Source organism: Tricharina praecox, assembly GCF_024521635.1.
Source record: "Tricharina praecox strain CBS 144465 chromosome Unknown BZA05scaffold_6, whole genome shotgun sequence".
NCBI lineage: Eukaryota > Fungi > Ascomycota > Pezizomycetes > Pezizales > Pyronemataceae > Tricharina > Tricharina praecox.
Genome location: NW_026250408.1, coordinates 966,084 through 987,441, shown reverse-complemented (window position 1 = coordinate 987,441; position 21,358 = coordinate 966,084). Strand labels below are relative to the sequence as shown.

The following is a 21,358-nucleotide window of genomic DNA, read 5'->3' as shown; positions in this document are numbered from 1 at the left end:
GAGACAGAAAACCCTTAGAGCTTCGCACGCTTGATTTCTTCACGAGCATGATATATGCATTCTATGAGCCCTGTTCTTTCACAAGCATGATATATGCGTTCTATGAGCCCTGTTCTTTCACAAGCATGATATATGCGTTCCATCAGCCTTATTCAGGCCTATGGGTTCTATCGTCTTTACGGATCCATAGCGCATATGCGAAAATCAGACTGCTCGACACGGAAATTCTTATATCGGCCTTATATTCTTCTAGCACTGGCACCCCGAGAGTTGGACGCCGAAGAATCAGACGCAGACGGCTAAGAGAGCACGCGGCACCGCTGGACCCCCACCGCTGGTTCTGCCCCCCTTCCGCTGGCAGCTCTCCCACCGCTCTGCAACAGAGATGTCGTGCCCAGCCCACTGAGTTTACTCCGAACTTTCTTATGCCGTCGAACCCCACAACCCCCCACACTACACTACAAACTTTCCAAGTTCAAACATCAATGCCACCAACCACTTTTACAGACGACCCCTTCTCTCGCTGACAGCCCCCCGTCACTTCCTCATCTTGCTGATAGTCACCTGTTACTTTCTTATCTCGCTGACAACTCCTTCTTCCGCAGACAGCTCCCCCATCACTTTCTCTCGCCCACGGAAGAAGAAATCTCCGCTGGACTCAGCTAGAGGATGGTGGAATGGATGGTACAGCATCTGTAGATCTATGTGTACAGCGTTAGGGTGAGCTGCATAGTGAGTAGCGGCGGAGGGTATGGGAAGGGGGGAGCGGAGACGGAAAGTAGTTTAGGTATATAAGGGTACGGAACCGCATCGATAAGTGATAAGTATTCAGGATTTCAATAAGCCTTACGAGAGTAGTATAAGCCTTACTAACCCTTATTTTTCAACATTCCCTATAGCATCCTTATGAAACCCTTATGAGCTCATAAGCGTCGCGGCTAGTAGGCATTACAGAAGGCTTATGAATCGGGACTAATTCTTACCGCACTCAGGCTTGTGGAAGCCTTATCCGACAATATGACCTGTAATTTGAAAACCCGGATTAAGCTAAGTTTTACGGGAAAAAAATACTAATAGTAAAAATTTCTCATCAGGGGGTCTGTCAAAATCGCCCTCATACAAGGCTGCTATAATGCCGGTGACTTTATTGCATAGCTCTATGTGGGCTGGATACTCTCGGTCTTCGGACATCGGCCCCGCTGACTCAGGGAATCCGGGATCCCGAGATTGCCAGAAACGCTGTTACCTATACACTGCGTGGCAGTGCTTAAACCTTATGGAAGCCTTATGAGTCGGCCGTGCTTATGAGTGGCTTATAGAAGGCCTATATAATTTCCTCATCTTATATAAGGCTTACATAACGCCTCTGACTTTAGTACGTGGCTCTGTACGTCCGTCCCAGACGAGAGCGAGAGAGATAAAATACTTTACTGTCGCATACGGCCTTACATGCTAGACCATGGCGACCACATTGAATCTGACCATTCCAGCCAGTTCCGCCGTAGGATGTCACAGATTACAGATTACAGACACCGCCGACCCGCCAGAAACCGAGTGACCGAGTGATCGAGATGCGAAGGTGCCGGATCCACGTATGAAACCTTGCTCAAAGTCGCTTCTGTCGTTCTCCCCTTCTTTTGATCGTATTGATTGTTATGTAGATAATCTCTCTGACCTCCAGACTGCTTCTGCGCTGCCCCATCCCAGCGACGCCTCGCCTCGCCGGCGTCAGCGACGGCGGGGTCTCGGCGCTTGAAGAGCGCCGATGAGAGCCCGCTGCGGAAGAAAAGGGTGTGAATGTGAGGGATCATGTGGAAGCGAGCCATCCTGCAGCGACTGAGGGGAGAAGTTTGGCCAGCCAGGCATAAAGCACCAGCATAAGCGAGTACAGACACACTCGCGATCAATGCAACAGTGAACTTCATCCCCAACCATCTGCCGAATCCTTCCTCTTGTATCCAACAGCTTCTTCGGTGGGTTGGCTGTCTCCTAGCCCCGGCTTGCCTCGCAACCGCTTGACTATACAGTGGTCGGAATTGGCGGGTACAATTCTCATCGGAGGAGCGCACTCGTATATGAGAGCAACCGAACTTCTATCCCCAACCATCTACCATATCCTTCTTCTTGGATCCAATAGACCCGCAGATCGGGTGGGCTGGCGGCTGGGTGAGGCTTGCCTCGCAACAGTTTGGCTGTACGGTGGTAGGAATTGGCGGGGATAGTTGTCATCTGAGGAGCTCTCTCGTAATTCCGGCCTTGCGAGCAACTGAACTGTTATCCCCAGCCATTTGCCATATCCTTCCTCTTAGATCCACCAGCCTCTTCGGTGGGTTGGCTGGCTCCTAGCCTTGCGAATTATGGACTTCCATCCCCAACCATCTACCATATTCGTCCTCTCGGATGGAAAAGCCTCGTCAGTGGGTTGGCTGACTACCTGCCAACCAGCCAGCTCCGCCCAGCCGTTGATAGCTGGGCGAGGCTTGCCTCGCAACAGCTTGGCTGCGCGGTGGTAGTACGGTGGTCGGAATTGACGGGGATGGTTCTCTTCTGAAGTATGCCACATTTCGTTCCAACCTTGCGAACTGTGAACTTCCGTCCCCAACCATCTACCGTGTCCTTGCTCTCTGATCCAACAGTCTCGTCGACGGGGGTGGCTGGCTGGCTGGCAGCCAGCCAGCTCCGCCTAGCCGTTGATGGCTGGACGAGGCTTGCCTCGCAACTGCTTGGCTGTACGGTAGTTGGAATCAGCGAGGATAATTCTCACCTGAGGAGTGCTCTCGTATGAAGAGAGATATTCCGGCCTTGCGAACTGTGGGCTTCTGTCCATCCATCTACCGTATCCTTTGTATCCAACTGCCTCGTCGACGGGTTGGCTGGCTGCTAGCCCAGGTCAGCCCTGGCTGGCTGTGGTGTGCCTTGCGTATCGTGAGCTTCTATCCCCAAGTTCCAACCATCTGCATAACATATTCTTCCTCTCGGATCCAACAGCCTTCTCGACGGGGCTGGCTACCAGCCGTCCCTGCCCAGCCGTCGTCGGCTGGGCGAGGCTTGCCTCGCAACAGCTTGGCTGCACGGTTGTCTGAAGTGGTGGGGACAGTTCTCATCTTATGTAACGGTTCGTTCCCAGCAGAAAATCTCAATGACTCACTGACTGATTACTTAAGACAGGTGTTAACCGTTCCACGCACTACACCCCGCCAGCCAGCACCCTAGCCCACAACCCTGACGAACTAGCACTCGCTCACGAGATGTCACCCAGCCTTCAACTCAAAAAGTCCAAAAAAAAGATACACAGCCCGACGTGGGACTCGAACCCACAGCCTCAAGATTAGAAGTCTTGCGCGCTACCATTGCGCCAGCCAGGCCATTTGATGTTAGGGAGAGAATTAATGCACACAAAGTCTTTTTACTCATGTAGTCAGCGCTCAAGATTAAAAGTCCGGCGCGGAGCGCCGGACATTTATGGTAGAGGTGGCAAAGGGTGACTGGTCATAGGCAAAGCATAGAAGTTATTCGTATCAGGGCATCACAGTGCATAAACTGTATCTCAAGATAAGTGATGGCAGAGATATTGGGTTAAAGTACTCGGGCAAGGCAGTGGTGTCGGCTGTTCCTGGTACACGATGGAGCTCGAGTAGGCGGTTTGTCAACGAGTCTATAAGTGCGGTGAGATAGCTTGTCAAGGTCTATGAGTGCGGCGCGGAGCGCCGCACTTATACATGACAGACGTGGTAAAGGTTGTAGAGGGGGACTTGTCATAGGAAAAGCATAGAAGCTATTCGCATGAGGGCATCACGGTGGGTTGAGGTAGAAGAGCTCGAGTACAGACAGGTTCTCAAGATGAAGTGAAGGCAGAGATATTGGGTTGAAGTGCTTGGGCAAAGGAGCGGTGCCTCACCTTGCGCTTATAGTTCGCAATGAGTGAGGCAGGACGTATCGGCTGTTCTTAGCACGTGATGGAGCTGGAGTAGACCGCTTATCAACGAGTCGATAAATGATGGAGCTGGTAGAGCGGATGGCGTAGCTCAGGTACATGACCTAAGGCTGGAGTCGTTGCGTGCTACAGTAAGTGCAAGCAGCTGCGCAGCCCCCGCATTTCTGAAGTATAAAAGGCTGTCGTCTCCCCACTAGCAGGTATTAGTATTATATCAGGACACCAACACTTTAACATAGGTACATTTCTACGTTCGACCAAGCGAACAAGCGGCATCCACGGCAAGCTGAGCGACATTCACGACACGGCCACGGCAAGATGAGCGAGACATTCACGACACAGCCACGAAATTGTTAGATTACGGCGTCGGGGGCACATCAGGATCTCTCATGTCACTGTAGGGTGATGGTGAAGTCTCAAGGAACACTGTTTTGAAGGAGTCAAGGACTCGATCAAGCGAAGTGTATCCGGATATGTGTTCTGCTGTCTGGTCTCGCCGGCGGGTCTATTATGACATCAGGGAGCGGAAGAGAGAGCGGGAGAGAGAGCGGAGCTGAGGCGACTCGAGAAGGAGGAGGAGGGTGCCGAAGCTGAGGAGGCGGAGGGAGCTGAAGCCGAGGAGCCAAGCGACGTAGAATAGCGGTGGGGGTGGGACGACCCGAGGGCGCGGGGGTGCGGAGCGGAGCGAACGGTGGAAATATACTTTCGGGAAAGGCCAGGGCGGAGGGCAGGGGAAGCCACATCGGGCCACCTGATGAAAGTTGGGTTGGACAGTGGCGGAGAACGGGGGGCGCACGGGTAGATGATGTTGCCATGATCTAGATAGGTCGCATGCAATCAATGAATGAAAAAAGGGTCTATTACGGGTGAATATAGCAGCAGTACAATATTTGGCGAAATGTGATAGAGCCATCGTGATCTTGCCGTGACGCAGCGAACAATACAGTCAGAAGGCATATGGTTAGTAACGCTGGCAGATACAGCAGTACAATGCGTAACCAGCCCTGGTGCAAATTCTAGACTACATACCACAACAGTACGTATCGATACGAAAGCCTATGAGTTAGGCGTGCTTATGAGTGGCTTATGGAAGGCCTATATAATTTCCTGATCTTATACAAGGCTTAAATAATGCCTCTGGCTTTAGTACATGGTACGTATCGATATGGTACTGGATACGTTGTTGTTGATATGCGTAGCGGTATGGTTGTGCTTAATTGCTATGTATATCCTTCAACGATATGTATAGTGGTATGGTTGTGCATATTGATATGTGTATCCTTCAACGATATCATACATGCGTAGCGGTGTGGTTGATGTATATGATTGTGCGTATTGCTAAGCGTATCCTTCACCGATACGCATAGTGGTATGGATGTGCATGATGTCATGTATATCCTTCAACGATACGCATAGTGATATGGTTGCGCTTATTGCTATGTGTATCGCATCGTATATCCTTCAACGATACGTTGCGCTTCTTTGGCGATACTGTTTCTCCGTGATGTATAGTACACCTGCAAAACATAGTCAAAATTCTTCGTATCAGATTATCTCTGTCATAGCAGTACCATATTCCGGCCCGACACGCAGTAATTCAGGATATTGTAGTGCTAAGTTTTAACACACTTCGCGAAATCCGTACCACCTCCTAGCACACACCCACAATAAAGAGGTTGAACCCCCATAAAATTTAGAGAAGATGCAAATGAGTGTTTCTATTTGGTTACAGCTTTGTGGTGAGCAACTTATTCCAGCAGTTCCCGCTCTCATGGCTAGAATAACCCGCTCCATCCGTCAAGTCCTCGACAAGTAACATCATACAAAGACTCTAAGACTCATAAAATAACTTAAAGCAGTTGCGCTCTTCCTTCAAACAAAGTGGTAGATCACATTGACTACAGGCCCAACAGTTTTCGGTAAATTCTTGCTTGCACCTTCTCCGCGAGGTAGGTAGTCGACACTGTCATGTTCTGTCGCTTCGATCCGGTGGTTGATGGTTGTGGTATTGAAGCTGTTTTTCGGTCAGGTGTGATAAGAATTACTGAAGCCGAAACTCATTGGGGGAGAGCGCTGGGTCTCGTCGATGGCAGAGAAGATAACATACGCGTTGGTGATCATTGTCAAATGCCCAAAACCGCACGGGCCACGATGTTCGTAAGGAAGTTGCGTATCGTGGTAATTCCGTATCTGGTCGGCAATATGGACCCCACCCATACGATGATTGTAGTCACTGAAACAGAACTGCCAGTTTCTTAGGAACATCGTCAAATGCCTCTCTAGCCTTCCCCACAACTTTACTTTTCTTCACTGGTCGTTCATGGTCACGGTAACCCCAGAGCCTCAACATGTTGAAAGGTTCAATCGGATCATCGGCGGAATCGTATTACAGGCGGCGTGGGACGATGTCTTGGGTTCATTTGGTGAAACTCAAAGGTATCTAGCTCTTCTAGAGGCGACGAGGGAGCCAAATGTGGGCTTGTGGACGCGGACGGTTTTTCGGGTTATCGCCGGTATTTTGCCTTTCGGTGGTCTATTTTTCGCCAGATTTGAAGTTCGGTGGGTGGGGATCATCATCTGAGAAGGAGGGAGCATAATTTTGTGTGGTTGATGACGCGGGTTTCTGTCAGACATCTCGAGGTTTCATACTGTAGTAGCCTCAACCTCTCCCATTCCCCACCATCGGCTAATGCTATCAAACTTCAGGTGCGGTAGCCAACATGAAAAGCAGCCCTTTAACTCTCACTTCAGGGGTACAATCGATGTGGAGCGTTACATCTGTTGTAAGCGGTTTCTAGGCTGGTGAGGGGGGACGAGGAGCGGAGCTGTGGGACTCTCTTGTGGACCTTCTATCTGTACCAAGACCTTTACCATCATCAATCAATCGTTCGCCCGCCTAACATCAACGACTCATCCCCCAATCGTCCCATCAGGTACAGGCCGCTCATCGTTTCACTTTTTTGGATGGGGCAAAGTGGTTGCAGTCCCTAGAATAGCCCGCGAACTCAATTTCTACGATCCAGGGAATCATGGTACTGACAGCATCGAGTGTTGGTCACGACTGACAACGACAGCCCTTGAAAGGTAAATAATCCTTCAGATCAGTGTTTCCAATGCAGTATGTCTACTAGTTCTACAGATACTATCACGGACGGTTCACACATGGTCCCAACAATCATTTCATTCGTACCCCCAGTATCGCAGTCTCCCCATCCTCGCCTCCATCGCACTCTCCCCACCATTTTCATTTCAGACCAAGTCCCCGCCGCCCTACATCCTCGCTCCGAAGTGCCAATACTTTCCCCCTAGCTGACCCCTACCGGAGGACCTCAAGTCCTTCATCACCCTCTGGGTCCAGGTGATTGGCCGGCACAGGTGAATATTTTCCTTGATGATCGAGATCGCCTGGGGGCGGGCGTCGTTCAGGATGTCCAACCAATCGCTTCGGAAGGGATGGTAGTAGTAGAGTGGGCGCTCCACGAACTCGGACAAAAGCAACCGGATGTGCTCCGCGTCCTTCTCTGGCCAAGTCCCCAGCGGCGCCGCAAAGACCTTTCCACCGTCAGGGAATCGCTCGTCGAGGAATTCCTTGATGAGCCACGCGGCGTCTCCCCGAACTATGGACCTGGAAGTGTACTGGGCGAGCTTCTTCTTCCCCAATGGCGGCGGTCTTCTCTTCTGGCCGTAGAAAGCAGCAGAATACACAGCAACTCCGGGGGCGGGGGGCAGGGAAGATGCCACTGACGGCCACCTTTTACCGGTCTGGCTCTCCCAGCAGCGCTTGATGTCTGCAGCTCGGCAAAGCTGCGCGAGGGATGACAATGGCCAAGTGATGGCTGCCACTTTAGTAGCCGGCAGGAAGACTTTTCCCGAGGCGTCGAACAGAGCTATGCCTATGTCCTCAAAGCGAACGAATCGATCGCCGCTCGCTGGTGTACTAAGGGGAGCACGTAGTTCCAGCTTGACATTTTTCCCGTTGGGATCCTTCCAGTACAATGTGACGATTTTGGATCGGTTCATCTTGACCTTCTGGTTCTGCAGGTTCTCGACGAACTCGTGCGGCTCGTACTGCTCGAGGTCTTCCGCCTTCACTCTGTGGGGCCAGAAAGCTTGAAGTCGTACAACGTTCAAGGCTTCGTCCGGGTTGGAGGTGTCCAGGTTCCTCAACATCGCTCCCTGCTCCAACTTGTCCATCAAAACCTTCATCTCCTCTCGGTTCAGGTTCTCTCCAGGTAGCAGGGTTAACAGTTCCGGTTTCTCCTCGGTCGCTTTCTCGAAGTACTTAGTTGCCAAGAAGGACGAGAAGTAGGACCTTCCTTCCTCGATGGAGTTGGCCCAGTTCAACCACTTTTCCTTATCGGCGTCTGAATCGCTGAAGCCTATACGCAGGTCTGGATAGCCCAATCTCCACAATTGGAGGGTTTGTTCACGGCGGGGCTCGGACTTGGGAAGACCTTCGGCGAATCCGTATCTGGAAATTCGTCTCTCTGCTCCGTCGGAGAGAGCCTGACGTTTGGTCTCCGAGGCGTCATCTCTGCGGACATTCCCTTTCCAATCGTTTCGGAGTGCTGCTTTGACATGGTCTAGCTCGGCTTGAAGCTGCACCATCGGGTCACTCCGTGTGGCGGCCTCCAATATCTGGCGACAGATTGTCTCCCTGTTAACATGAAGGTGTGTTGCGCCGGTCTCGGAGGCGCCCTGTAGTAGGCCCGCTGAAAGCTCTCCCATAGCGATGGCGAGCATCCAGGTCAAAACGAGCACTCGACGGAGGGATTCTGGCTGGTTGTAGTATTTATCTCTCCCGGGATGGATGTGGGGGATGAGTATGAACGCACTCTCCGGATCTGGATGTGCGTCCTTGTCGACACTAAGGAGCCAAGTGGTATCGCGATACTGCAAGGTGGGGACGCCAACGTACTTCAAGAAGGAATCCTTCTGCCTCATCCCGTACTGATGGAGGAAGTTGGCTTTCATCACCGAGCAAACGGTGTACCCCATCCCGATGGCAATGAGCGGGCGAGCAGCCGCAAAGTATTGTCGCAAGTATCCAATCATGTCGAGCACTTTGCCCTGTCCTATCCAAGGAAACAGATTCACCAATGGGAACATGCCCGAGTGAAAAGGTATGGGCGAAAGGATTCTGAAACCGTTCTCGATCGTGTGCAACTGAGATAGAATATATGTCGTCAGTGCTGCTGTGCGTGACCGCTCGGGCCCGTGAGGCGAAAAGAAGGGGCAACAGCGAGTAAAGTCATCGTGAGTGATGTCCTTGCCCACCAAGGCAAACAGTACGTGCTCAGCAAAGAATATTGGTGTTGCCTGTGCGATGTTCACCGTCAACCAATCGTCCGGCAGAGGGATCCGGTCGGTCTTGGTTGCTTCGGGGTTCTCAGTGGCGAACCTGTACAAAGCTTCCGCCCACCGCTTGATAGCCGCATCGACATAAGGGTCATTGCGCACACTTCCAAAGCGGACAACTCTCTGAAAGAGTGAGGTATGTAAAGTAGTGAACCTCTGTGCGTCCACATCCAAGATCTTGTAGGAATGGTAATACCCTCCGATCTGCCGATTTAGAGTGTATGGCCCCCCAAGAAGAGCAACCAGCACACGCTCCCTCGTATTGCTGAAGGGTTGTTCTCCGGGAAGGATATGGCCACCGATGTTTGCATCCGAAAACTCGTATACTTTCCAGCAGCCCGGTGGTATGAGCACCTCCGGGAACCGGGTAGCTAGAGCATTGCAGAACGCAGACAACATGCCGTACCTACGGTCCTGCAAGTCTTTCAAGGAGCGACTGTATCCGGTAAAGCCCTTGACAGTCATCCCGACATAACGAATGGAGACACTGTCTGTATCCGCCACACTTGCCGTGTTGAGATAGTCGACCCACAGATCTCCTTCCTCGAAGAACAAGAAGTCGTCTTTCCAGTCTTCCACGATTTGACGGAGTTGTCCGGCGGTGATGGTGCAGCTGCGCACGTAGAAAGGCCTCTCTATGTCGACAGCAGGAATACTCGACTTTGAAAGTACCCTCAATGTGAACATGCGGGCCAGCTCTTCGTCTTGGATGCTTATCGGATGAGCAAGGAGCTTGAGCAAAAGCCCCTTCATGTCAGGATCATCAGCAATGCCGTCGGTGATGTGGTGGTGAAGTTTCTCATTGATCGCCGACAGGATTGCTCCTTGTTTGGCCATCCTCTCCCTTATCGTTGACCAGCAGGCACTCTTAATCGAGGCCAGAGAAGACTGCTGTGTGAGTCCCAAGGTCTTGTTCCCCGTTGCGGCACGCTTTCCGGGACGAGGCAGCGGACTTGATGGCACACCCTTCTCGGTGTGGGCACGCTTTGACATGGTGGTCCGTGTTGGTGGTCAGAAATCAACTCGGGTAACCACCGCACCCGGAGGCTCGGAAATGTATAGAAAATCGGATTAAAACCTACTAGGATTAGGGCCCTGTTCGGCTCGCACCGTACTTCTAAACCGACGTCAGTTTGGTAGAAAACTACTCGGCAGAGACAGGGTCTGCGGAAGTGTTGGGCGGATTGCGTTGGTCGTTCTGCTAGTGGAGGTGAGATTGGTCGTGAAGTTCGTGGGTATAGCTGTTGGGCGGATTGCGTTGGTCGTTCTGCTAGCGGAAATCTTGCCCTCAACCCCCAGAACTCATACAATATGATGCAGTCGCTCTAGAAACTGCTTTGACGCAGCGGAAACCCAAAAACCATACGCGATCACTCGGTTTTGGACGCGAATGTCGACATAAGATGAGGCTGGTTTTTGTCCGGCGGTCTAGGCTATCGAAACTACGGTGGAAGAGAGAGGCTGTATATCAGGCCACCTCGCGTAGCAGTACTGAAGGCTATGGAACTCTCAGAGGCAAATAAAGGAAAAATGAAAATGGCGACTTCTCAGGTGTTGTGATATCTCACTCGATATCCACCTTGTCATCGTGGAAAGGCGCGGGCCTTCGCCACTTTTCTATACTCGAGGCTACAGCCTCCCTTCTTTACTATAGACACAATACTAGTGCACACACAGTAATTCATCATTTCAGTGGCTATTCACAACGAGGCTTTGAATTCCGAGCATAATCCGGATTCCGGACACCTGAACACCTAGACCGCTTCCACGCCTTCCCACGACCAGCAGTTATCGCGGTAGCGTCCGCAAAGCGACATCGCAGTATCATAAAGGGCCACCGGTAAAACCCGAGCTTCCAGGGCTTATTTCACAACGTCAGTGGGGTGTGATTTCCGTGTGCTCAGGTTTAACGAGTGATATCTCGTGCGGCAGTACATATCCATCGGTGCGATGTCTTTTGGAGAGTTTGTGGCCGTCAAGGGCTTGATATACCACGTCTTTGCTACCCGAGGTGGGAATTATGTAGATGGCGATTGCGGAACGGCGGTTTGTAGATACGCCTGTCGAAGGTTGAATCGGCGAACGAACGATACGCCGTGTTTTGCGGCGAGGACGGTAGGTTATGCACTGCAGCAACGACGGTGTGCTATCTGTGGCGAGGTAGGCCTGATACCTACTGTAGGACGACAAAGCAGGACGATTAGTACTGGCTGCGGGAAGAGCACAGGCCATCTATAAGGAGACACGATATCCACGGTAAGGCAAGCACGGTGGATTGTGCGAAAATGCCATTGGAATTGAGAGAAGAACATGACTTGACTGCTATATTTGATACGAGAAAGAAGAGAAAGGAGACTGCTCATAAACGGAAACGAGCTCGTGCAGACGACGAGGAAGCCGGGCCTCAAAGAGGATGCGCCGGACTGGGCTGGGGGTTTAAAGGCTTTTTAGCTAAAGAGGCTGACTCTGGCAGCCATGAAGGAAATGAGGGCAGTATGCAAAGGACAGTGGAGTAGCAGTGACACCGGAACAGGCAATAAGACGCATAATATCAACAGATATGGTAACGGCAACACGAGTGATATCCAAGATCTCGAACCCGAAAACAACGATCGTGATGAACCAGACCCAACAGAGAGGTATCAGTGTAGCATTAGTCATTTTTACATGCAAGCGACCTCTTCTCTAACGTACAGATCATAACGAGTGAACCGATCCAATCCAATGCCCATCACCATATCTAAGATCTAGCACATAACATAGCATAAATCCATAAACGAAACGTGCATCCACCCATCTAATCGTCGGGAAACTCGACCTTGACATTACTCACGAACCGTCCCTCGGTAGGATCGAATCTCTTGAAGTATTTCCCGGCCAGCATAATCAGGGCATCGACATTCTTGGGGCGGATTGGCTGGATGTTTTCCTCAGCGATGTAGCGGACCGTGCCGTCGTCGACTCTGTTCGCGGACTGTCAGTCCTGCGCGCTGGAGGGAGAGATGGAACGTACAACACGTGGTAGAACGGCTGGTTCCGTCCCCGAGGAGTGTTCTCCACGTTCACCCTCTCGCTGATCCATTCCTCGCCCTCACCCTCGATCGAGCGGCACTCGTTCGTCCAGCCGAAGATGGCGCCGATGAAATCGTATCGTCGGTGTTTGAACACGGTGCCGACACGGTGCTACACGTCGGAAGTTAATGGGTGACGCACGAGTTGAGTATATAGACGGCTATTACCAAGACACTCCTGTTCTCGGGGTTATCCCTCCGCGAAACCGGCGGCAGTGTATCGGCGCGGAGAGCACCGCAGACATTTTCCAGAAACTGCCGTCCGGAAACGTCGACCCTGGGCAGCAGCTCCTCTTCGAGGAAGCGCACGTCCATTGGAAAGTCCGCCGGGATCTGCCGCGTCATGTGTTCGACGACCTGCATGGACGGCCTGGCAACGCTGAGCACCACCATCGCCGTCAGAGCGGCGTACAGCGCCGAGTGCTCGCATATATTCGGGTATCCCCGGTTCACCTCCAAGAGCTCCATCGGCTGTAGCTGTAGCGTACTGATCAGGTTCTGTGCGGCGCGGATGACCATGGCGGAGACGCTGGCGGGCGCCAACACCTTGAGCTGGTCGGGTGTGAGACCTTCCAACAGGTTGGCTCTGTCAGCACGCGGGTCCTTGTCCGGTCCGCGGAAGACGTCGTAGTACTGGTACCGCCCCGTTGTTGGGTCTTCGACGATTGCGAGCACGTGGCCCGGGTATGCACATGGATGTGCGGTGATGCCGACTCGGCGCGCGATCGCGCAGAAGATCGCGACGAGGGTTAGTGGGATTGCGGTGCGGATCGTGCGGATTGTCAACCCGATGAAGACGTTCTTGAGGGCGCGGTATCGCACCATCTGGGCGCCATTGAAGCCACTGAAGCCTTGGCTCCACATCCACTTGATCAGTGTCACCGCCTTCTCCTCCGTCTCGACGAAACTCGAGAACTTTGGAGTCGCGGCGAGGAAGGCTGCGGCGAGGCCATCGATGTCCGCCACGTATTCGTCGACGTCGGGCTCGGGCGTCGTCGTGATGAAGAGGTCGAGTGCTAGCAGTGCCACCTCGAGCGGTACGTCATCAACCCGACGGACGCGGTCCCAGATCGCCAGTGCGCGCCGACGGTGAATGTACCGGATCGCAGCCGTGGCATGGTACCTCCGCGCCAACGGGTCGTCGACCTCGTCGTCCGACACGTCCGCGTGCACTTTCAAACAGTCTTTCGCATCATACCCAAAGTCGACGATGTGATTGAAGTTGATGATGTGGTTCGCCGGGTTCGCGATTATCTGGTCGAGCAGGTGTGTAGTGGCGAGTCCCACTCGGAACCGGTACAGAAACAGACCGCGCCAGTCGACGTCGGTGATGCGGGGAAGCCGCTTCTTCTCCTCGATCTTGTGGCGCTCCTCCCACCATCGCAGGCGGATGCAACGCTGACGCATCTCGAGCGGCGAGCTACATATCCGATTGAGCTTCCTGCAGACCTGCGAGACGTTGACCAGGCAGCTGTCGGATACGAGCGAAACGATGGCGGTAAGGACTTCCTCGGGAAGCGACAGTATGGCATCACGGATAGTCATGAGGTGGAGAGAAGACCGATGTCTGCATAATATTAATGAGTATTTGAGTGACTGGTATGCAGGCCAGGCGGCGGTGAAGTACGAGTAGTGGTTTTGTTTTGAGCTGAAGCGGGGTCTCTTGGTGGCGGGGATGCGATAGGATGATATGGAGGAGCAGTAGTAGAGTGCTAGAGAGCTAAGTGGCGATGATCATCACCACGCAAGTTGCGACATCTTTAAGGATGATGCGCGTTTTGTGATTATGAAGCGGATTCTTCGGAGAGGATGCCAGGAAAACATTAGCAATTTTCCTCATTGGGGAGAGATTAAAAAGCACGAATCATTGTGGAGTGCCGGTGATCACATGTTCACCGACTCGTGGCGCGGCCGCTGTTCAGCCTCACTCGCTTAGAACCGTCGCCGTCAAGGACTCAAGCTCCCACAACGCGCTGCGGTAGACTACAACACCACTGCAGCACAACACGGCAACACGACAATCGCTCCGTACACCAGCACAAGAATCCGACATGCCTCCAAAACGGACGAGGAAGCTTGAGATTTTCGCCGACAGTGTTGCGCCCACGAGATCCTCGCCGAGAAACAAGCGAAAGCAGCCCGACTCCGATGCCACCGTCGCTGCCGAAACTGGATCCGGACCGACGCCAAAGAGACCCGCCCTCGGTGCGAAGACTGCCAATTCGCGGGACACAAAACGTCGTCGGGAGGCCGATACCAAGGTCGATGCCAAGGTCGGAGCCGTCAAGCACGAAACGGCAGAGTCGTTGCCGTTGCCAGCGTCTCAATTAGCACCGTCATCGCCCCACAATACGGTGTCCCAGAAGGCTACATCCCCCGTTCCAGTCTCGAAGGCTGCCCACAAGCAAGGCTCCGAGATTCGCAAGCATCTGGAAGGCCACTCCTCCGACATTGAGCATCTGAAATCTCTCATCGACGAGGATGAGATTCAGGAAGCTTCCGACTTTGTCTCCCTCAAAAGTTGCATCCCACTTGCATGAAATTCGAGAAAGATAGCTGACTTGCTAGGGCTTTGGACACCCGCGCTGCTCACCACCTTCGCCGACACCCGGATCGCCAAGCTGGACCTCAGCTCCCCCGCCAGCGACGGCAGCTTCTCGATCCCCGCCTTCCCGTCCACGCAGCTCCTCGCTCCGCTATTCAGCCCGAACCGTTTCCTGAAGCTCAGCACCATCATACTCCGCAACACAACCGTGTCGTCCGATGACATCGCACTGCTCCGCGTGCTCCCCTCGCTCGCCGTCCTCGACCTCACCGGCACCGGAATCTCGAACCTAGCTCTCCACTACATAGTCTGCCACCGGCACACACTGACCTCGCTCAACATCTCGAACAACCCGTCGATCAACGACGAGGCGCGGCTAACGATCCGCCCCTTGCACCGTCTCAAGAGCCTCTACCTCCGGGGCACCAACCTATCGCTACCCGCGCTGCGGCGTCTCGCGCTGGACGATCTCGCGCCGGGCTGCAGATTGCTCAGCATCCCTGCGCACGCCATCACCACGATCAACAACCTGCACGAAAAGTACTGTGTCGAGATCCCGGCGGGCTACATCGAGGATCCGGACAAGGTCGATGCGATGAGCCTGCTGGTGCTCAAGCGCAACCTCGAGCTCCACGCGAAGTGTAACAAGGACGTGCAGGTCACTGGTACGAAGGTAGAGCTGGTGCATCGTCTGAAAACCCTCCTGGAGAATCGCAAGGCGGATCAGAAGATCATTGCGATTCTGGGGAGGGGCGAGGCTTGATGGGGTTTTCTTGCGTGCTGGCGACAACTTGACATACATTTTAGTGGCGTTTGTGCTTTCTTGTCGTTTCTTCTCTTCTCTTCTCTGGCATTTACATGAGCTGGCGTTCCTGATCGCCTTTTTTTCGGCAGTTCTTTTTCTTTCATTTTCATTGTTGTGCTTGTAGATTGCACTGGGACATCGCATGGCTGTTTGGCGTTAGTTGGTTGGTTGGATGGGTTGGACGGAAGAATCGTCGATTGATGGTTGATGTCGAGGACGATGACGAGCGTTGGTTGTTTGATTGTTTGCTGGTTACTGTTTCGTCGCAGTTGCGGCACTTGCTTTACGTAGCTCTAGCTCTAGTGATAGCGACACATAGCATGATCTGTCTGGAAGACAGTGCCTTACAATACAATACCCATTAGTTGGAGGACACCACATTCACGTGAAATCACTTGAAGTCGTGTTTTCGTCTGTCGGTGAAACATCCTCCTCGTCCCCGAGACATTGTAGCCACAGCCTAAATGGGCCATATGTGACAGTGAATTGACGGTGAATTGACAGTGAATTGACAGTGAATTGACAGTGAATTGACAGTGAAGTGATGTGTGTGTGTGTGTGTGTGTGTGTGTGTGTGTGTGTGTGTGTGTGTGTGTGTGTCGCCCCGAGACATCGTGGGGCCGAGACGCGTATCGTTCATGGCTATGGAGGGGTTTATGTACGGGTTTATGTATTCAGGTACTCGAGGAGGTGGCCATATGTAAGCCGTGGACTCTGGACTCTGGACTTTGGACTCGGACTCTGGACTTTGGACTCGGACTCTGGAGTGTCTCTCGCTGAGTCTCTGACGCGCACCACGACTCTACATGAGTACACACTAGGCAACTGTGCACTGTGGAGTATTTGTGTACCTTATGTCCCTACATACACAGCCGAATAACAGCTGCGCGCCGGGAAGTGGAGGGGGGGCGTTGTCGTCTGTACTCGACGGGAAGCCGTTACTGGCAACTGGGCAGGAAGCAGTAGGTATGGTGAGGACATGTGTTTACATAGAGGATGCAGCGAGGCTCGGCTGCAGAAGATGCAGCGAGGCCAGGAGGCTGCAGAAGATGCAGCGAGGCCGGGAGGCTGCAGAAGATGCAGCGAGGCCAGGAGCGTTTGCAGCTGCTTCGGAACCTTAGATATTGCGCATGTGTGCAGTGTGTAGTGTGCAGTGTGCAGTCGGCAGTCGGCAGGTCCGACTCGAGATGGGGGATGGGGATGGGTGCGCAGCATGGCAAAAAACTTACCCAGGCAGATACCACACGGCCAGACGGTAGACCAGACGTGACGTGACGTAGAGTAAAGGGCTTCCCTTCAGAATCCCTTCCCTTCCCGCACATCATAGAGTAGTGTACTCTACCTACACCATTGCCACAGTCGCACCCATTCCAGCCAGCACCACCAGTTTCGTCACGACAGCTCCCAAAACGCGACCAACCACCATCACAGGCACACACCGTACCCAAGCGGTCATCGCTGCACGCAACAATCCACGGATGGAAATGGGCAACGTTCGAAGGACGCGGGTAGTTAGTCGGTGCGGGGGGGTGGGTTGGATGGGTGGGTGGGGGGAAGCATAGTAGGGGCTTAGCGATCCCCATGTGGCCCCCTTGCGCGTGCTCTGGCTGGCCCAGGGCCCTGCAGTGATAAGGGGCATAAGTTATCTGCGAACACAAAAGCTGGACATGATGATACCGACATCATCGCTGCGACGCTGCCCCTGACTAGAGTAACGGGGTGAGATGCAGGTACAAGTACCACGCATACTGCTAGGGTGCGTTTTTCTTTTCCTTTCTGTTCGAGAAGACGGATTGTGCATCAGATCGTGGCTGTGCAAATGGATGAGTGGGGGGGCCTATCATCGTATAGTACCGACATATGTACGGTACCTGGGGCCTAGGTCCGTCAATAATGCGGGTGTGCAAGTGATGATGATGATGATGCTGCAAAGTGCGAAGCGCGGCGGGCGGACGGATGGACGGACAGAAGGCTGCCCAGACAGTCACGCGGAGGCTGAATGGCGCCGGCCTCAGCAGGAATCTTCGGAGACGAAACACGGGATGGAAGGGATCGGGAAGGGACCGGTTGGGCTGGGCTGGGCTGGCTGGGCTGGCTGGGCTGGCTGGGCTGGCTGGGCTGGCTGGGCTGGCTGGGCTGGCTGGGCTGGCTGGGCTGGCTGGGCTGGCTGGGCTGGCTGGACTGGGCTGAACGAGCGACGCCAGGTCCAAAGAAGTCGCGGGAAGAGGGGCAGAAGCCGGAAAAAAAAGAAGGAGAACGTGCGGACGTTTGTCAGGATGTTGGAACCAAGGCTTATGCATCATAGGGCCCGATGTTTGTTCAGCGGCCACGAGACGTCGATTATGGATTTTGCTTTTGCTTTTGGCTGTTTCTGGCTGTTGGACTTAGCAGCAGAAGCAAGCGGCATTTTGTCAACTCGAAGTCTCCATTCCGATGAGTGCCCCCCCCTTCCCTTCCTTCCTTCTTTCCTTCCTTCTCTCCCCGCCCTCCGCTGCCGCCATTGCGCTCTTCTCTCTCCCCTTTCCGTTCGTTTGCAGTCTGACAGCAAGAATCCCCCTCCCCTTTCACGGCGAACAGCGTGCTCCTAATTTCAACTTCTCTCACTCCCTCGTTTTCGTTCTTTATTACATATCTCGGCCTGCCTCCCACCTGCCATTCTCTCGGCCACTGCCATCCCACACTCCTTCCTTCTCTTCACAGCGCCTGCAAAAAAGAAAAAAAGAAAAAAACACTCGTTCTTCGTTCCGCGCTCCCTTGCTCTTTTGGCGAATAGATAAGTTCCTGTCGATAACGAAACGAAATCAAACAAACGTCAACGTCAACGAGAATCCAATTTCCTCCAACGGCTGCCCCCACCACCCAACCCGATACGCGCCGCCCATACACATATTAATTCCCGCTACTACACCCGCTGCACCCACCACACCACACAGGAAGAACATGCCCTCAGCCATGGAAGCCCCATCAACACGTCTCCACGTGGACGAGATAATCCTCGACTACCTCCTGTGGTACTGCACGTCATCGCTGCTGTCTGCCCGTAGCCTGCGCACCGGAAACAAGAGCGAGTATGCCGAGACCACGCGCAACGGCGATACGGCCATCAAGTTGGTGAACAGTACGTGCCCCCCCTCACGCGCCTGTGGTGATGAGGCTGATTGGCAATTTCAAGGCTTCTACCAGTCGTTTAAACGTTCGCATCCGAATAGTCCCCTGCCGGAACCCATCGTACTGCGCCTCAGGATATGTCGATTTGCGGTGACCATGTTGCGACGGGTGGATGTTACTACGCTTGACCTCGCGCATGACGTCGATGTCGGTCGGCGACGCAGCGAAGGTTGGTTGCGGCGCGAGGGCCGGGGCAACGCTTCCGTTCTCACCGAAGCTGAGACGGCAGTATTTTCGCCGCCGGCAACCCCGTTCTCGCCGGAGCTACTCAAGAGGAACGTCGCCGCGCTGCGAGAGCACCTCGGCTTGACCTCCGAGCCCTCGCTGTTTGGCACCGCTACGCTGAGAGATGCGCTGTGGGACTTCCTGGTGATGACGGCACACATCAGTGCGCGCGACGGTGAGGTGAGGTGGCCGTGGATGGCCAACACGGTAGATTTCATGCTGCAAGCGGTGCTGGAGCAGTACCGGTGCCACGGAAGCACCGGGGTTGGCGCGCTGAACGAGTGCTTTGCCGTCGGGCTCACGAGCATGGGGGCGGACATGGACGAAGCCACCGATGACGAGATCATGATCAACGAGATGTTTGCGGGCGATAATGGTGCGGTGGGGCATATGTTTGGCGAGCTGCGCACCAAGGGACTATCGGAGGTTTTTTTCTTTGCGCCCCGCTCCGCACGCACTGTGGATCGTGTACTGACGTTGACTGTCAGCTCCTTCCTCCGCCGGAACGAACGCTCGAGGCCCACTTCGAAGGCCTCGCGATGGAATATCCATGGCCAGACTTCGAGGATAGAATCGTCAACTGTCTCATCCCCGCCTCGAAGAGCCAGGCCCGGCCGGTCCTGGCCCAGCTCGAGCAGGGCCGGCTAGAGGGCTTCGATCCCCGCGACGTGCAGACCGTCCTCGCCAGCGCGGGTGTGTCCGGCGCAGTCTGGCGGTAATGCCAGACCCACAATACTGCACGCGTCTCATGACTTATATTATATTATATCCTAATCATCTATTCTTAATGTTTATTGAACCTCACCCACATTTAGCTACATCTTCTATCTGCCTATCCGCCTATCGGTGGTAGCTATGCATCTGTATCTGCATCTTATCTGTATCTGTATCATCTCGTATCTTGTATTTATATTATAGCATGTGGACACTAGGCACTGGGCACTAGGGGACTAGGACTGCATTGGCGCTGTGGGGATATTGCACTGTTTTTTGGATTCGATCTTTGGGGGTTGGTGTTGCAACTTGTTGTTGCTGGGCAGCACGGTAATGTCGAAGAGGAGGAATCCTCCTTGCACTTATCATGACAACTAAACTTTAAAGTATGGCGGTTGGTTCTAATATCTTATCTATCACACTTTTTTTTCCAAAGGCAGGCGGTGACGAGTGATGTTGCGGCAGGCGCGCTTATCGCGGTAGTTGGCGACGAGGTGGTGTGCTTGGGAGTGCTTGTGTTGGCGGGAGTGCTTCCACTCGACAACTTGTTGCACTTCAACTCCCTCTTTCACGAAGAGGGCACGAAGGGCGGACGAAGAGCTACATGTTACCTAGAATTCTCACCGACCAAGTTTGGCACTGTGCCGGGAAGGAGTGGACTCAATGTGTAACAGTACTAGTGATTCAGCCTTCAGCCTTCGGGCGTGGAAGTTGGGGGTGAACCTTCTTCAGCTTGAGACTTGAGGCAACGCTTCCACGCTTCGGCAACTTCAACAACTTCAATAACCTCCACTCCCATAGCAAAATAGCAATCGCCCAGCGGTTTATCTGCGTATTCGTTCCATAAAAAAAACCAAACGCTCGTATTCGTATTCGTACATACCTAGACGGTAACTAGAGTATAGGCTCATACATAGCAGACGGAATATCCGGAGCCCAGACAGTCCCTCCCGCGCCACGGAAGTGGCTTCGCTATACCTACTGTAGAGTAAGTGCTCTAATCTAGGTGCTTAAAGAGTGACAGACCGTTGCGTGAGTGAGTGAGTGCGAACCCGCCCATGTATGTAAGAAATTCGAACTCAAGCTGCGACTTTACCCTGAGGGCGGGGGGGGGGAGGGTGGGGGGAGGGTGGGGGGGGGGGGGTTAAGTTAATAATCCGCCACACCCAGCCACGCGTCTCACGGCTGCCAAACGCCATGCGAGCACACTGGTAATGTGGGGTAAAGTTGACGTCCTGATCCATCCATGGACCATGGACCATGGTACTCTGGCATGGATGATTGAGTGATCGATCTAGAGTAGTTCTGTAGCCTGTAGGCACCTACTCCGCATAGGTACTTGGGTATGTCGTGACGGCCGAATACCGCACCCCATGCATGCATGCTATGCATCAACCTTGATTCCCCAGGCCTAAATACCAACACCAATATCAATATCAACACCAATATCAATATTCCCATCCTACACCACACGGAACATACCATACCATACCATACCATAGCATTTTCCAACGGTCCGAAAATTCCGAACCCTGCTC

At 53.4% G+C, this 21,358-nt stretch overlaps 5 protein-coding genes and 1 non-coding gene across 6 annotated transcripts; 2 read left to right on the top strand and 4 right to left on the bottom strand.

The window, feature by feature from the left end:
* Positions 1 to 3,293: 3,293 nt before the first annotated feature.
* On the bottom strand, positions 3,294 to 3,365 carry BZA05DRAFT_t101. Its single transcript has one exon. It is a non-coding gene; the product is annotated as a tRNA-Arg (tRNA).
* Positions 3,366 to 7,042: 3,677 nt separating this feature from the next.
* BZA05DRAFT_466184 (uncharacterized protein) lies at positions 7,043 to 10,285 on the bottom strand (the record flags this gene model as incomplete). Its single annotated transcript, XM_051487784.1, has 1 exon — positions 7,043 to 10,285. One exon carries the CDS (start codon positions 10,283 to 10,285, stop codon positions 7,205 to 7,207), a length of 3,081 nt encoding a protein of 1,026 aa, XP_051341693.1. The 3' UTR covers positions 7,043 to 7,204.
* A 1,663-nt stretch (positions 10,286 to 11,948) lies between these two features.
* BZA05DRAFT_238879 (Hemimethylated DNA-binding protein YccV like-domain-containing protein) lies at positions 11,949 to 13,995 on the bottom strand. The gene is made up of 3 exons (XM_051479889.1): positions 12,532 to 13,995; positions 12,306 to 12,475; positions 11,949 to 12,255 (listed from the first exon to the last, which is right to left on the bottom strand). Exons 1-3 carry the CDS (start codon positions 13,906 to 13,908, stop codon positions 12,090 to 12,092), a joined length of 1,713 nt encoding a protein of 570 aa, XP_051341692.1. The 5' UTR covers positions 13,909 to 13,995; the 3' UTR covers positions 11,949 to 12,089.
* Positions 13,996 to 14,334: 339 nt separating this feature from the next.
* Positions 14,335 to 15,792, top strand: BZA05DRAFT_238867 (uncharacterized protein). Its single transcript, XM_051479888.1, has 2 exons — positions 14,335 to 14,883; positions 14,932 to 15,792. The coding sequence occupies exons 1-2, from the start codon at positions 14,415 to 14,417 to the stop codon at positions 15,669 to 15,671; spliced, it is 1,209 nt and encodes a 402-aa protein (XP_051341691.1). The 5' UTR covers positions 14,335 to 14,414; the 3' UTR covers positions 15,672 to 15,792.
* A 587-nt stretch (positions 15,793 to 16,379) lies between these two features.
* On the bottom strand, positions 16,380 to 17,258 carry BZA05DRAFT_434707 (uncharacterized protein; the record flags this gene model as incomplete). The annotated part of the gene is made up of 5 exons (XM_051486338.1): positions 17,060 to 17,258; positions 16,943 to 17,023; positions 16,693 to 16,781; positions 16,582 to 16,661; positions 16,380 to 16,538 (listed from the first exon to the last, which is right to left on the bottom strand). Exons 1-5 carry the CDS (start codon positions 17,167 to 17,169, stop codon positions 16,380 to 16,382), a joined length of 519 nt encoding a protein of 172 aa, XP_051341690.1. The 5' UTR covers positions 17,170 to 17,258.
* A 713-nt stretch (positions 17,259 to 17,971) lies between these two features.
* Positions 17,972 to 20,218, top strand: BZA05DRAFT_391436 (uncharacterized protein). The gene is made up of 3 exons (XM_051482974.1): positions 17,972 to 18,831; positions 18,886 to 19,532; positions 19,595 to 20,218. The coding sequence occupies exons 1-3, from the start codon at positions 18,147 to 18,149 to the stop codon at positions 19,823 to 19,825; spliced, it is 1,563 nt and encodes a 520-aa protein (XP_051341689.1). The 5' UTR covers positions 17,972 to 18,146; the 3' UTR covers positions 19,826 to 20,218.
* The last annotated feature ends 1,140 nt before the right edge of the window (positions 20,219 to 21,358 follow it).